Source organism: Lycium ferocissimum, chromosome 7 (assembly GCF_029784015.1).
Source record: "Lycium ferocissimum isolate CSIRO_LF1 chromosome 7, AGI_CSIRO_Lferr_CH_V1, whole genome shotgun sequence".
Taxonomy (NCBI): Eukaryota; Viridiplantae; Streptophyta; class Magnoliopsida; order Solanales; family Solanaceae; genus Lycium; species Lycium ferocissimum.
Genome location: NC_081348.1, coordinates 18,528,610 through 18,544,844, shown reverse-complemented (window position 1 = coordinate 18,544,844; position 16,235 = coordinate 18,528,610). Strand labels below are relative to the sequence as shown.

The 16,235-nt window shown below is 37.3% G+C and overlaps 1 protein-coding gene across 1 annotated transcript; it reads left to right on the top strand.

Moving 5' to 3' along the window:
- The first annotated feature begins 8,682 nt into the window (after positions 1–8,682).
- Positions 8,683–16,050, top strand: LOC132063620 (PITH domain-containing protein At3g04780). Its single transcript, XM_059456258.1, has 8 exons — positions 8,683–8,837; positions 8,943–9,029; positions 11,049–11,172; positions 13,553–13,601; positions 13,715–13,772; positions 13,896–13,942; positions 14,059–14,136; positions 15,835–16,050. Exons 1-8 carry the CDS (start codon positions 8,796–8,798, stop codon positions 15,881–15,883), a joined length of 534 nt encoding a protein of 177 aa, XP_059312241.1. The 5' UTR covers positions 8,683–8,795; the 3' UTR covers positions 15,884–16,050.
- Positions 16,051–16,235: the final 185 nt, after the last annotated feature.

The following is a 16,235-nucleotide window of genomic DNA, read 5'->3' as shown; positions in this document are numbered from 1 at the left end:
TTGGGATTTCAATGATCTATCCTTTGCTCTACCAAATGAGATTAGGCCAAACCGGCCCGGCGCAGACGTACGTGTGTCGTTCACTTCTTTCACTTCGAGCACCTAAAGTGGAGCTTGTTTCATTTAGACACCCCGAGGTGGGCAATACATTCGATTAGACAATTTTTGCACGTATTTTTAAATCTGCGCGTGTATATCGATTGTATCCTAAGTGGATTAAGTGACCAATTACATTGTGCCGGCTTTCGTTTAAATTTTCGCTAACTCAATTTACATCCACTCGCAACTCATTTGCCAACTCGATTAATGATGTGCAACTCTCATATGCCAACTCATTTTAATTGGCCACATCTATGTTGCGCACGCGGGCAAATCAACTAAAGACCAAATTAGGGCTCAAAATTACCCGTTTCCATAGCAACCGCTTGCAAACGATCGAGGCGATTTCCACGAAAATCGAGGTAAAATTTTCGTCGATTAAAAACCATAAATATCTTCTCCGTTTTCAGTTAATTCTTAGTTAATAATCGTTTCATGGGTATTATTTTCATTTATTTGCGGGTTTTAGTCCGGAAATCGACCCTTTGGACTTTGTTCGCTTGACTTCGTACTTTTGCGACATTGGAGAAATTTAAGTTTCTACTTGAACTTTTCTCGTGTTTGTATGCTATATTGTGTTTAAATTAGGGTGTTTTGATGCCCATTTTGTTATAAACTTTATTTGTTTACTAGGGTTTATTTGGGAATTTCGGTGTCAAAGTTAGGGTTTTTTGGGTATTTCATTCATCTTGTGTGTTGTGGGTTGTTGGGGAATATAATGGATGACTATATTCTTACTTGTTTTCACCATGGGGGTACAGTTATGGAAGACCATGGCATAGTGGGTCCCACGTAAAAGGGGAATTAACAAGCTTTGGTCTTTTATCGACAAAGACCATTTTAGTCTTGTTGAGTTGGAGCATACACTAAAGATCTTGGGTACCTGAAATGTCCTTGGATTCTCTTGAATTACGAAAAGGTTGATGATAGTGCCTTTGTTCGGCACCACCGATAGACAATTACTAGGGCTTGTGAATGATTTAAAACATGGTGATGAGTTTGATGTGTTTGTGGTCCATGGCATTGATGAGGTGGATGAGTTGCCACAACCAATTGGTTTGTTGGTAGGGCCGGAAAAGGTGATATTTGTATTAATGACCAGTATGTGCAGTGAAGCTAGGGCAACACATGTGGGTGGGAGACCAAGTAAAAAATGCGATGTAAATGTTCCGGATAGGTGGAAACATTTCAAAAGGAGATGAAACACCTCAAAGGAGGAGTACAATGTAAGAAAGCATTTCGACTCCAAATGTGGTTGAAGCAGATCCAAATAGGGGTGAAACGGATCCAGAATGGGTACAAGTAGTAGACAAATGGGGATCAATCGGATGTTGCTAGTAGTTCGAATCGAGATTTTTCCGGATCTTGATGATTCGGATGTTGATGAAGAATTGAGAAACCTTAGAGTGAAAGAGGAGTAAAAAGGAACCCGATCTAGAAAGAAAAAAAATAACACAGAGGAAATACCATTAGTAGTGAAATTTGGTGTTGATAGAGGCTTTGAAGATATTGGTAGAAATAAGTATGCTAGGTATGTGGGAAGATTAGGTGGAGATGAGGATTATATTGACGATTCGAGTTGTGGTAGTGATGACGGTAATGATGAGTTAGATCTGTTTCTATTATTAAGGTTTTTCTCTACCGGCAAGAAGGAAGAGCCTGAGTCAAGCTTTTGATATGATCGGCTTGTGTAGTTACTATTTTTGAACTTGGTATGGTTTTGAAAATGAAAAAGTATTTAGGAAAGCATTGGGCGATTATGCAATAGAATACAAAGTTAGTCTTAAGTTAAGGCCTAATCAACTTTGGTAAAGTAAGGGCTCGGTGTAAGGGTAACAAACGTGCAAGTGGTTGTGTTATCTTTGCAAACAGAGATAGAGATATATATGTGACTTTATGATTAAGAGCTACCATCACATGTACACACCAAAGTGTACAACCAACAAGAACAAAATGTGCAACACCAAATGGCTTTTTTGCTAGATTTAAGGATGAAATAATTAAGCGATACATCTTTGAGAATATGGGAAATACAAGACATGTGCGGGGATAAGTTAGGACTTTATGTTGGTAGGACAATTTGCTACGGAGCTAAAATGCGGATACTAAGAGAGTCTATGGGTGATTGGAATTTAGAGTTTGCAAGATTGTGTGACTATTACGATATGATAAAACGGACAAATCCTGGTAGTTGTTTGGGTGAGGATGGACGAGAGAAAGTTGTCCGGGGAAGAATTTGTTTGTGTACTTCTATATGCCTTGGATGCATTGAAGAAGGGTGGATGGAAGGTTGTAGGAGAATAATAGGTTTTGATGGGTGTTTTCTAAAGGTGCTTAAACACAAAAAGGTGAGCTGCATTAGTAACATACATTGGCAAGAATGGAAACAATCGGATGTTTCCTATAGCACAGGCATTGTTGACTCGAAACTAAGCAAAGTTGGAGTTTTTTCATTAATTACTTGAAAGAGGATCTACGGTTGGATGACAAGGAGAAGTCTTGCTATTGTGATGAGACATCACTGAGTAATGTACATAGTAACTTGTTTAATTTCTCTCTTTTGTTTATCTTCTTGTTGAGTGTTTATTTAATAATTTCTTTTCTTTGAAGGGTTTTCATCTTTCTTTGTAGAAGAATTGTTACCGATCTTGAGCATAGGAGATGTGGAAACACATACGGTCGATTGGCATCAAGAATGGAAGGGTGAAGAGAAGAAAACAATTTTGGAGATATTCTAAGGCCAGTTTTGAAGTGAAATTCGAACTTTCGAGCTTGATAAAATGAGCAAACTTGGTAAAGATATTTTTGTGCGATTTATTGCATTATCCGGAAAAATCATGGGTGAGGGCATACTTTAAAGAGCATTCTAAGTGTGATGTTGTTGAGAATAACATGTGTGAAACCTTGATTCATGGATCTTGTCTTGTAGACACAAATCGATTATAACCGTGTTGGAGGAAATTAGGAGAAAGATAATGACTAGACAATGTGATATGATTAAGTTTGCCAACACTTGGATATACGAGATTTCACCTATGGCTAGACTTACCTTAGAGGATAATAAGGAAATGGCTAGGGGCTATGGCAAAGGTTCTTTGGAATGCGATGTTGGATTTGAGATTGGAGAGGGTGAGTATAGGCATACGGTTAACATGAGTACTAAGAGTTGTAGTTGTAGAACTTGGCGGCGAGAGGAATTCCATGCCAACATCTTTGTTTGTGCATACTACCACGTAAACTAGAGCACGAACACTTTGTGGAGCATTGGTATAGGAAGGATACATTCTTAAAGGCATATAGTCATTTCATCCACCAATTCCAAATATGAAGATGTGGCTTTGGAAACAAACAATCCAAAGATTGAGCCTCGCACCTAAACCAATGCACAGGTAGAAGAAGAAAAAGAAAAAGGCAAAGATGAACCAAAAAAGATGAGGTATGGAAAAGTGTCCGGAAAAGGGGGAAAATAACTTGTTCAAAGTGTAATCAACAAGGACATAACAAGAAATATTGCAAGGTAAAATAGTTTTCTTTGCGTTGGTTAACTTGTTTATCATGTATTTTGGGTTTTTAAGTTGGTTCTTGCCTTTAAATATGCGGGTTGTGCCAGTGCGGAAGCACCTAGCCAAAGTTTACAAGACCTGCCGAAGCACCTAGCCAAAGTGTGCGCTTCAAGCTTAAGCCGGCCTACGCCCGGCGTGACGGTTTGTGATGATACAACTAGAGTTAGGAGGGTGAATCAATCAAAAAGAGTTAGAAGCTCAAGCCGACCCGGCCCCTACGGATACAAGTATTCTGTGCAAGAGGAATAACAAGTCAACTACCTCAGAACAAGACAAGTTCTTTGTGAGAAGAGAGCTAAGGTTATTTGGAGAGGAACTACAGTAGGGGACACGAAGGCGGTGATGTTGGATTTGGCATATACACAAGTACAAGTGGAACTCAAATACTAAATGTGAGTCAATTCTAACTTTGGTCTCTAAAACACAACTACGTGTAACAAAGCGACTATCTTCATTTTTTACGCTAAAATGCGCCCGGGAACATCAAGCCAAAAGATTAAAGCTGGTTCGGCTTACAAGGATGCAAGTCAACGAGCGTAGACTTGGTTATAAAGCTAGAGGATTGAGATGGAAAAACAAGGAAGGCATCATCTGGCCCCCAATTGAGCGGATGGCAAACAAGAAGAAGAAGAAGAGCGGCGGTATTAGGATAGGATGTAGTACTTAATTGGCGATGTAATATGGCACCGGAAAACAATTTCTCTTTTTGGATGGTTATTTTGGCAATCGATACTTGTATGTGATAAACAATTTGCGATATTTTAATGTTTGCTTTTGGCTACTTGTATGCTAACTTTGAGCTCATTCTTGAGCGTATGTTAATATATTAGCTACTATTTGGGGTTACACTGTTGTTAGTGTTTAAACGATTGTGCTAATGTAATTATAGGCTTGTTGGTGTTAAATAACATTGGCCTACTTTGTTGTTGGCAATAATATGTAGCATAAACTTATTGGAGACGAGGCCGAGGTTTTTATGCAGCGTAGCGAGCTCGAAACGAGCATTGTTGGCAAATACGGTATAGACAAAACAACATTTCATTTCATTTCATTCAAAATCTTTGGTTTACATGGTATTTGTTGGCCAAAGTTCAGCCATGCCAAAATACAAAATTGTCACAACAATTCAGTAACCAAATTACATTCAAAACAACTCATATCCTAACAATTTTACAACTACACAACTTAGCAAAAGACAAGTACTTAAGGAGCACATATTGTCTTTGCTCCATCTAACAATTTGGCTTGATTTTCTATATCAGGAAACATCCAAAACCGACAACAATAGCGACCAACAATGAGCATATTTCTTGCTCGAATTCTTTTCTCTTCAAAAGCCTTCACTTTCTTCAAAAATCACCCTATTTGCTTGCGGGGTGCCTATCTTCCATCAAAAGAAATAATCACAACCACCATTTTCTACAAAACCAATTTTCAACATCTAATAAATAATTAAATAAGGAATGAATGAAGATATAAGTTTACCTTTGGTATTTTACAACATAAAAATGCGACACAGGTTTAATTAGGTCAAGAAGTCTTCAATAATGCTTCATTACCACATCTACAATATCGGGCATGTTCATCAAAAAACTCCGTGAAAAGAGTCGGATAAGCTCGACATAATAGTAACAACAATGGAAGAACGAACATGATGAACCGGAAAATATTAGCAAGAAGCGAGAAAATATTAGCTTGAATTTGAGGAAAAAAAATTGATCGTGAAAAGGGGCTAAAATTAGGGCTAAATTGGATTTAATTTTGAAGTGGGGAAGATGATATATATAAAAGGTGAGTAATAATACCGTTGGCTGCCACATAGGATTAAAAAAAAAAAAAGGTTACACGCGCGTTTTTTTGGTGATAACACGCGACATTAAACGGTGTAAAAATTGTCTCCTTTGGATTGCAATTGTTGCCCACTTGCCAGGGTGTCTAAAGTAAACAATTTCCAGCTTTAGATGACAAGGTGAAAGAGTGGGATTTCAGATGTCTATCCTGGGTTTGGCCAAATGAGATTATAGATAGACTTTTACAGGTAAACTTTCCCATCAATGATACTATTACCGACATCCCCCTACTGGGGTCTCACCTCAAATGGTCTATTTTCCACTTCTTCTGTCTACCAACTGCTCTAGCCCCCATCTCATTCACAGCATGATTTCTCGTGGATATGGAAACTGGTCATTTTGAATAAAATAAAATTCTTTCTTTGGCAATGCCTCCATGACCGTCTTCCCACCAAAACTCTCCTAAACAGGCTTTACATCATTGATAATAATATATGTCCTTGTTGCCATTCAGCTCCTGAAACTATTAGACATATTTTGGTGGATAGCTATTTTGCAAAAAAAAAATCTGGATGGATCATAATATCACCCACCTTTATGACCCCGATTTAGGATCTCAACATTGGTTATTATCCTTTAAGGACCATCATATTGTTATGCAAAACCCTTTACTTATTTGGACCCTCTTCTATCCTTTTGCTTTGTGGCACATTTGGAAAAATAGAAATCATAATATTTTACACAATTCTGCTGCCCATGTTAATGATCAGGAGGTTATCACTAGAGTGTTGGAATTCACCTACACCGCTAATGCTATTCCCACTAAGAAAATTATGCGCAACATTTTAGTTAAGTGGTACCCTCCAGATACGGGATTTTATAAACTTAATGTTGATGGAGCTTTTTGGGGTTCGAATCAAATTGGTGCTCTGGGCGGGGTAATTTGGGATGCTAACAGTATGTGGAAAATGGGATTTTTGTGCACTACCTCGGCAGAAAACCATACTCAAAATGGAGATCCAAGCATTGCTACTTGGTCTACAAATGGCTTACAACCATCATATGGTTCCTTTGGAAGTCGACACCGATTTCACTGAGGTAATCAACCTCCTTCCTCCCCTTTTAACGAATTAATTTTTCAATCAGATTATGGCTGAGGAAATTTGCAGAATCCAGTGGTCCGCCACAGCTTCAGCGAAGCAAATCAAGTAGCACATGCCTTGGCGCACCAAGCAAATTTGGGATCTCAAGTCTCTTTTCAACTTATGTTAATGTTTACTCCTCCTGTGTTTGTAATGCAAGAACTAAATAATGATGCGGTAGTATGTATGTCACTAGGAAAGAATCTACTACTACTTGTCGTCATCCAGTTAAGTTAGGTAATCGTAGTATTATCAACTCCGATGTAATGGAAAATCCGGCAATTACGCCGTAGTTATAAATAAATAAAGTCTTCATTATCAAAAAAAAAAAAAAAAAAAAAAAAAAAGGAAAGATTTAGGCAAATTTGCATACTCAGGGTCATTACATACGTAGACCGACAAAGAACATTACCACGGTGAGGAGCGACAATAGGAATATCTAGGAAGAAGTTAATCAACCCCAAATCATTTATGGACATTTTAGAAATGAGAGTTGTGAATCAAATATTGCATGAAGGATTGACAGGAGGAAGCGATAATATCATTATCATAGAGAATGAGAAAATCAATCATCATCATTATATGAAGAATGTCATAAAAATACAGAACGAGAAAATTGTAAGATGAGACATTTTTGTAAATAAAGAGAGAGGAAAAGTACATGCAATCTGAAAGCTATGACGGAAAAGAAAGTAAATTTTTAACCATGCCGTAAGGCTCATTTTAAGTGATATGCAACTTTAAGATATGGACAGTCAACGGTTTGAGAGGCGTTAGGTTCTTATATGAAACTTTGTGGATTAAGGGGTCCGAGAACACAATTTTGTGCACGATACAGATACTCAGTTGACTATATTTATCCTTTTTTTGGGAAAAAAAAAAAATCCAACTGAATCATGTATGAACCTTAAGCCCACTTCCAAGCCCTCCACGACCTAGTCCTTCGCTCACTCCCTACAGTTTGTATATATATTAACAAGACGGATTGAATTTGTTTATCTCGACTTTTCTTTTTAATCCTTCAATAAAAGAATGTCTCTTTCATTTTTTTTGCAATTCTTTGATTCCAACTTTCCACGTGGCATGTGTAAGACCACAAAATTAAAAGACATTTCGGTACATTCTACATATTGAATTTAAGACCACACGATTGAAAAGTCTTATTTACTTTCTTAAACTCCATGACAAGTCATAACCAGCCAAATAAATTAAAACAAAGGGAGTATGATTTTTAGAGCCTATGAATTTCCTCAATGGCAAATTTCAGACTAGAATATTGTCGTTGATCTTGCTCTATCTCTTCTTTGTAAATGCCTAAAAAAAGTTACATATGTTTTTGAATTGCTCCTCATTTTTATCATTTGATCATTATTTATATAAAATAATTGATAACTTGGTAGTGATTCAATTGACTAATCCGTGACTTAATGCTTTTGATATTTTTATATTGTCTCACTATATAACAAAAATAACAACATACTCAGTGTAATTCCTTTTTTAATCTTTTTAGGAGCTTTCTCCTTTTTGCTCCTTTAGTGACTCGAACCCTCAACTTTTGTGTTAGAGGTGAAGGAATGTTTATCATCTGAGCAACCCTCTTTTGTACGTAATTCCATAAGTAGAATTTATTTGCTCAATATGACAAGTCGAAATAATCTAGTATATTTATTATGAATTAGATAATTTATTTTTGGCAACGCGACACGCTCTTCATTAATTAGTACTACTAATTCGAAACAACATTTTATTAGGGTTTACGGAAAGTATTTATATGTCACTATAACATATTCAATAAACATATATTTTTCCGCCCGACTTTGAATATTTAGGGTTTGAAGGTAAGCTTTGCAATTCCCGACTTCAAAGTTATCAAGCTTCAGACATACAGATTGGATGGTGAAGATTCCCAAGCCTAATTTCAGACCCAAAATTCGATCTGAAGTTAAACCTTGGTAGTCTTCACCATCCGATCCCTATGTATGAAATACAGATTCTCAACTTTAATCTCGCGATTATAAAATTGATTAAGAGGTGATTAATCTTTAAAAAATCTTTTATAAATTTTCCCAATTTTTTTAATTTTTTAAAATGTATCCTAAATAAATAGACTATTTGTGCACTTGCCCTATAAAAGCGCAGAAAATCTATTTCCTCAGGATTCTTCCCCTTCTCTCAATAGCGTACAACTTCCGTCAACCACCATGTCTGCCGAATCTGCTTCTTCTACAATTCCTAAAGGCCAAGTATGATATGATAACTCTATTTTAGAGATCTTCAGATTCTTGTTTTGTACACCAATTTTTTTTTTTTTTTAATTTTAAATGGTTGGAGTTGTGGGTGATGAACAGGTTGATTTGATGGACTTTATAGACTGGTCTGGGGTTGAATGCCTTAATCAAAGTGGCAGCAACACTATCGTCAATGCCCTCAAACAGGTGAAAAAACAAATTAAGAAAGAAAGATTCTGTATCTTGTCAAAGTTAGGGTTGTGTGTGCAAGGGTTGTTTGTATTTCACTTTGAATTTTGAAAATTGGGGGAAAACTATAAATAAATATAAAAAAGGAATAAAGATGTTGATGATATACTTGTTGAGTATAGTGGTACCTCCTCGAGTCCAATGTAGTCCAGACAACTCCGTATTTGTGAACCACAAACCAAATTATTCTGTTAGTTGTTGAAAATAAAATATTTCACTGCTGTGTTTACTCTAAACTTGTGATTAAGCTTCTTCTGGAGCTAAAGACATCTGGTCCAAGTGCTGTAGCAAGAGGTCCGTTTTTTTTAAGCTTCCAATGGATCTAAGTGACTTCCGGCTTACAATAACGTGAGCAATTCTTTTGTTATGATAACCTTGGTGTCTGGGCCAGCTTGCGCGCACCTCGACTAATTCCACTGGATACCTGCCACCTCCCATCAGCAACAGGTACAAGGCATCTCTGTCCACCAAGGCTAGGACAAATGGGAAGAGATCACCTTGTGGTTTTGTCTCTGCTGGGGTTTGAACCTGGGACCTCATGGTGCTGAACCCACTTCATTGACCACTAGGTTACACTCTTGGGTGCTACATGGGCAAATTACTACTCCCTCTGTTCAATTTTACTTGTCCAGTATTTCAAAAATAGATTTTCACTTTTACTTGTTACTTTTAGCATATCAAGACACGACAATTTCTTTTTTCCTGTTTTACGCATAGTATTAAATACTCACTTCAAATCATTTTTCAAATCCAATAAAAATATGCACCAATTAATATGGGTACATTAGTAAATTATGCACTTCATTTATTATTTCTTAAGAAGTGTGCATAGTCAAAAGTGGACAAGTAAAAGTGAACGGAGGGAGTAGTAGGGAAGGCACAAACACATTTAAATTTGGGGCTGTAGCTGGGGGTAAATGACTGAGAATTGGAGCTCTTTGTGAAGATGTTATGCCCCTTGTCTTGGAAGTGATACAAACAATTTCTGTATTGCAGTATAGGTCCTAGGAACTAATGACTTTCACGTTCTCCTCTTTCATCATTATCTTCTATTTCCTGTTGTTTATGTTCTTTTGTTAGCAGCAATATTCTATGACTGTATTGAGAATCCTGTATTTCTTGTCTTGATCATCTGCCCATCAGTCTATGCCTCACCAATCAATTCTTGAAGGTCCTAATTATCACATCTTAGCCCCTAATCTCTTATTTTCCCTCCCTTAAGTTGAGATATCCAGAACTTGTATCCAACCCTGGAGTATCCTTTTCCACTGTTCTTGTCTGTCCCATTTATTCCTGACAACAATCAAAATTTAGAAGTTTGATTCAGTGTACTTATGTAATCATGACCATAGGCTTGTCTTTTTGTAGATTCTTTACCTTTTGGTATACCCCTTATATCCAGTCACTTATTTGGCCCTGTTTATGAATGAAATACTTTTACCTGATCAAAAAAAAAAAAAAACTCATGACCATAGGCTTTTGCATCTTTAATGATGATGTGAGATGACAGACAAATGGAAGGTCTTGCAGTGGTTAATTCTTATGTATAACTGATGTAAAGTCAATAAGAATTTGGAGCTATATTTGTTTATTGAGCATAGTGCCAAGCATTAATCTTTTTAACATATTTTGTTAAGGGCCTGTAATCTTGGGCACTTGGTTCCTGCTGTATTAGGAATAGCACTGTGATAGAAGAAAACGTGTTTTTAATTATAGGATGAGTAGATATGGTGTATCCTAAGGTCAACGGAAAATGAAATCTAACTTCGTTTGCTCTTAATTGATGACCAACTTATTTGTGCTATTACCATAATGAAACCTGTTTCTACCCTTTTGTCCGTGACACAATGGCCATGCAACTTTTGGAAATTTTTCTTTCCAATTGTAAGCTTCAATGCCAGTTCACTCTTTTTTATAGTTGTCCACTTCTGCTTCCAGTTTAAGTAATGGTGTTGGCTTTATTTGAATTTAAATCAGGGTTACAGAGAAGATGAGGGCTTGAACCTGGTGAGTGATGCAGATGAGCAGCTATTGATTTACATACCTTTTAATCAAGTCATCAAACTTCATTCGATTGCTATCAAAGGACCTGAGGAGGAAGGTAGCTAATAGATTTGTAGTGTCTCTTTCTATCCTCTAGTAATCTTTTACTAGGTGCACTAGACCAGTCGTATCTCATGCAGTTTCTGCTTTGTTGTTGGCTTCTGAGAATTGTTGACACATAACTAAGCTTTCTCAAAAAACTGTTTTTTTTTTTTTTTTTTTTTTTGTTGATTAAGTAATTATATTTTTTTTCACAAACATGGCCAAATTGGCCGTATACAAGGGGTATACCAAAAGGTAAAGAATCTACAAAAGGATATGATTCTCTACAAACTCCACCCAATCATCTATACAACAAGGAACTTTCTTTTTACACCAAAAGTAAATAAGGGAACGTACACTACTCCTTAATTGAGAGAAACTCGACTCTACACCTTCAAAAGCTTTTTTATTTCTCTCCCTCCAAACTACCCATACTAAAGCAAGTGGAACCAGATCCTAAGCCCTTTGTCTTCTCTTCTTTTTTCCGCTCCTCCGACTGAACATCAAGTCTTTCACAGTTTTTGGCATTACCCAAGGAGTGCCAAACCACTAAAACATATCCCACCATAGCCTCATGGTTAGCTCGCAATGTAATAGAAGATGATCCACGTCCTCGCCCGTCTGCTTACACATGTAACACCAACTGACACAGACAGCCTTCCGCTTTCTGAGATTTTCCGCTGTCAAGATCACTCCTCTCGTAGCTAGCCAAGTGAAGAAGCACACCTTTATCGGCACCCCTGGAATCCATATTGCAATAGATGGAAAAGCCATCTCCTTCCTAACCAAGCGTTTCTCATAAAAGGACTTCACAGAGAACATTCCATTATTTCCCGGACCCCACCTCTAGATGTCAGAATTATCAACCCGATTGATTTGCCTATGAAGTAAGTCTAGCAATCTTTGAAACTCAGCCACTTCCCAATCTTGAAATTCCCTTCTAAATCTCAAGTCCCAAAAAGGTACTCCACCTTGTGTCCCCTAATTTGCTGAATTGACAAGTCTCTTTGGCACAAACTCTGGAATTTGTCTTTCAAAAAACATCTCCACACCACCTATGTCCCCAAAAGCATACTCTCCTTCCGTCTCCAACCTTGAATGAGATATTTTCCAAAAAATAATCCCATCTCGTCATGATATTCCTCCACAAACCACTACCGAAAGGCAAATTGATATCTCTAGTTCTCCATCCCCCTTCCGTAACCCCATATTTACCAACCATCACCCCCCCCCCCCCCTCTTCTTTCCTCCCTCCTCTTCCACAAAGCTTGCACCTCTACCCCAAACCTCCAAAGCCACTTCCCAATAAAGCTTTGTTGAAGACCTTCAAAGACCTCCCAATTTGTTAGGAGAAGTGACGGTCGCCCACCGTACCAGGTGATATTTCTTTGTCCCATCCGCTGCATCTCATAGGAATTCTCTCTGAAACCTTTCCAACTTTTCAATAACCAAAGTTGGAGCATGAAACAAAGACATATACTCAAAAAACTGTTGATGCAAACCTAAGTGTTTTTCAAGTTTCTCCGACATCTTTGTTCATTGTTGTAATGAAGAGAAGTCACTGCATAAACCTTCAAGTAGTTCAGATTGGTGATTTAGCAGCAATGATTTCTAATCTTCTTTTTGACTGGTAAAAGTAGTTCTCTTTGGAGGATGAAATATTACTCTCATGATACAGCATTTATGGAAGAGTTGCCTTGGTACGCCTGCTATTTAAGATAGATGAGTTCTTACTCTGGTCTTTGTTTATATTATGGATAAGTAGATAAATGATGCAAGAGCATATATTGTATCAACTAGTTAACACCTAATGGGCACGACTGTCTGTGCATAAGTAAAATTTTGTTGAAACGTAATCAAAATTATGCATAAAGCATGAGAAAACGAGGGGGAAAAGGGAATAAGAGAGACGAACCTGTTTCAAAAAAAAAGTTGGCACAAATGACTTTTTTTTACCATTTTCTGTTGTTAGTGGGGTAGTCAGAGGGGCAATTGAGGAAGAAATTGTGACAGGCTTCACCAGAGGAGTTGCACCAACTGCTTTGCTCTCGTTTAAATATTATTATAGGCATCAGGCCAAAGCAATGTATCAAACATGTGTACAGTTTAAAGAACTGGGGATTATATGCTCCATTTTGGGTGTTTTAAGGAAAGCTCTGGTTACCATGCTATTTTTGAATATTGTCTTTGTAATCTTTCCTGGTATACTTCTTTTGCTAAATGTCTTAAATTTGTTATATCACCTGGTATTTTCCCCCTGAAGGTGCATCTTTTTTTTTTTGTTTTATTTTTTTTGTGGTAAGGTAATATTTTGTTGCCTCTTTGGTGTATCCTGTCAACTGCTTCTTCTGGAACTATATATAGCATGATACTAACACAGATTTGTCTCCTTAAAGGTCCTAAAACGGTGAAGCTGTTTTCCAACAAGGAGCACATGGGATTTAGGTAACTTGTGAAGTTTCATTATTCTTTTTGACCTTATGTAGACTGATCATTATGTGGGAGGTACTATCACGTCTGCTATGTGTATTTGCTAATTGGGGTGGACCTCTCTGCAGTAATGTTAATGATTACCCTCCGAGTGACACAGCTATTTTATCGGACGAAAATCTCAAGGTTAGCCAATCCTGATAAGAATTATCCTTCTTGTCTATGTGTTGAACTAAGGGATGTTTGCTTGTATAATTCTCAAGTTTCCTCAGACATTCATTCTTCAAATGTCTCGTTGATCTTTTTCAGGGGAAACCAGTTATCTTGAAGTATGTCAAGTTTCAAAATGTTCGCAGGTATGCTAATATCCATGGGCTTCAACTTTTACAGGAGTCATTTGTAAGATTGACACTAATCTCTTTTACTGCTATTGGAAGATTGACACTCATCTCTTTTACTGCTATTGGAACAGTGTGACCATTTTTATCGAGGACAATCAACTGGATGGGGAAACTACAAAAGTTCAAAAAATTGTCTTGTACGGAACGACGTAAGTTTCCTATGACCTCATTCCATTTGCATGAAGCCTATCTTTTGCTTCTTTTTATTGTTTGCAAATTTCTTTATTTCTTGATAATGTGTACTTCTTCAGTTCCTTTTGTTTAGTGTTTCATGTTTACATCTGGAACTGTTTAAACATTAAACTTAACGGGAAAAAAAGAACAGTTTAAACCTAAAACTTTGAACTTAGAAAAACATGAGACCATGTGCTTGGATGCTGAAACTACCTTTTGTGTTTCCCTCATTAAGATAATCACTTTTCCTTCCATTTGCTCTTGATACCTCAAGAACCAACACCTTGTAGACATGCTCTCCTTAAGTTAATGTTACCAAAAAATGGATTTACTAAAGTTCAGGGACTGCGTGCCACCCAGCCGGCGATGACTGCCACAAGAAAGCTGTTCAATAAAGTTTCTTTCATAACTTTTTTACCATGGCTGACAAAATTGTTTGGTGAAATGTTAGAAAGATCAAAGTGAAGAAATTCCTTTATAAGTGGAAGGGCATGTACTTGTTTATGAAATTGTTTCCTTCACAGGTTTATGTATTAGTTAAAGAACACATTTGGAGAAGCTGAAGTTTAATACTCACTCAAATATACCTGCCAAAGATTAATCCTACCTCTATCTTAGAAAAGTTTAAGCTTTTTGTTGTCAGAGCTCGTTTACTCTACCTAGACATTGCCAAGGAAAGGACTTGTTGATCCTATATTTTCAATAGTTGTAGCCTATGTTGCTCGGACTCTTCAAAAATGGTGCCATACCCATGTCGGATCCTTCAAAAATGCACTACTTTTGGAGAATCCGACACGCACCTGTGTCCATTTTTGAAGAGTCCGAATAACATAGGTTGTAGCCCCTAAATCAGGGGCAGATTTAGGGCCCGCCGAGGGTGTCTCACCAAAAATTTACACCGTATATATAAGATATTTTTAAAAAAAATTTATGTACATATATAGATTTTGAATACCCTGAACACAAGAGAAGAGGCCGATTCAGTGGTTTAGGGGGTTTAAAATTCACCTTGAGGTTCCAAGTTCAAATCTCAGGCACTTCATTTTTATTTTTCGAACCCCCTCAGTGAAAATTTTAGATCCGCGACTGCCCTAAATAACACATCATACCCCAACTCATGTGGATGATTGGAAAGATTATGTGTTCCTGCGATGTAGATGCTCTTTCATAGTAGTTCACCCTTTCGGTTAGCTAAATTAATATACCATCAGTAAACTTTGGCCCCTTATATATTTCTAAAACCAAAATTGTCTTTTGTTACTATGCTCAATAAAAATTGTCTTTAATCTAAAAAGTGTGCTCTTGCTGAAAAAGATTATCTTTTTACCCTTCGCTTGAAACTGGATGTCAGATGCCCCAGTTATAAATCTTCTTCGTTGTTTCCTTTATCCTCAAAATCCAGCAAAATCATTGCTTTGCACACATAGGCATTATGAAGAGCCAGAAACTACTTCCAGAGGCTAAAGTAGTGATTCCTGGATTCACTGTGAAGAATTACCTCTTCTGAATTCTTAGTTAATTGGTGCCAGTTATTTTAGGTAGGTTCTGTGCTCGACTGACCCTGAGAATTTGGTTCCCTAGATGCGGAGGCATGGCTCTTTGCTAGCTTTGAGAGTGGGGCTAATGGTTATTATGAGTTTGCACACGTTTGATGATGTTTCTTTCTCCTGCAGGGTGGAAACAACAGATATGAAAGGCTTGAAGAAGATTGAGGACCATTGATCCTGCAAAAGATCATTATAATCGTTTAAGTATCATTTTAAGATCTTTTATTCTTTTAAATTTTGTACTTTTCAAACAGAGGTAATTGGAAACTTGATACACTGGATGTACCAAATGTCAGGCCGGGCTTTTCGTTGCTTTGTGCAATGCCACAGGAGATACCATTATTGGATCCTTTTTTTTTATTTTTTATGACAAGGGAACCCGCAGCCGCTACACTTCAAGTGCGCACAGGGAAAACCCCGTTCCTATGCTCATTACCTAGTTAGCCTGAGAGGTATCCTTTCTAGGTTTTGGATTGTGAAGATAAATACTGTTACTTCATCCTTTTCCTCTTAGCCACTCCATGAAC

Excerpts from the sequence above, each read along its gene's own strand:
- LOC132063620 (XM_059456258.1), top strand. The coding sequence starts at position 8,796 with ATGTCTGCCGAATCTGCTTCTTCTACAATTCCTAAAGGCCAA. Across the intron at positions 11,173-13,552 it reads CAAAGGACCTGAGGAGGAAG|GTCCTAAAACGGTGAAGCTG; the intron begins GTAGCTAATAGA and ends GTCTCCTTAAAG. Across the intron at positions 13,773-13,895 it reads TATCGGACGAAAATCTCAAG|GGGAAACCAGTTATCTTGAA; the intron begins GTTAGCCAATCC and ends GATCTTTTTCAG.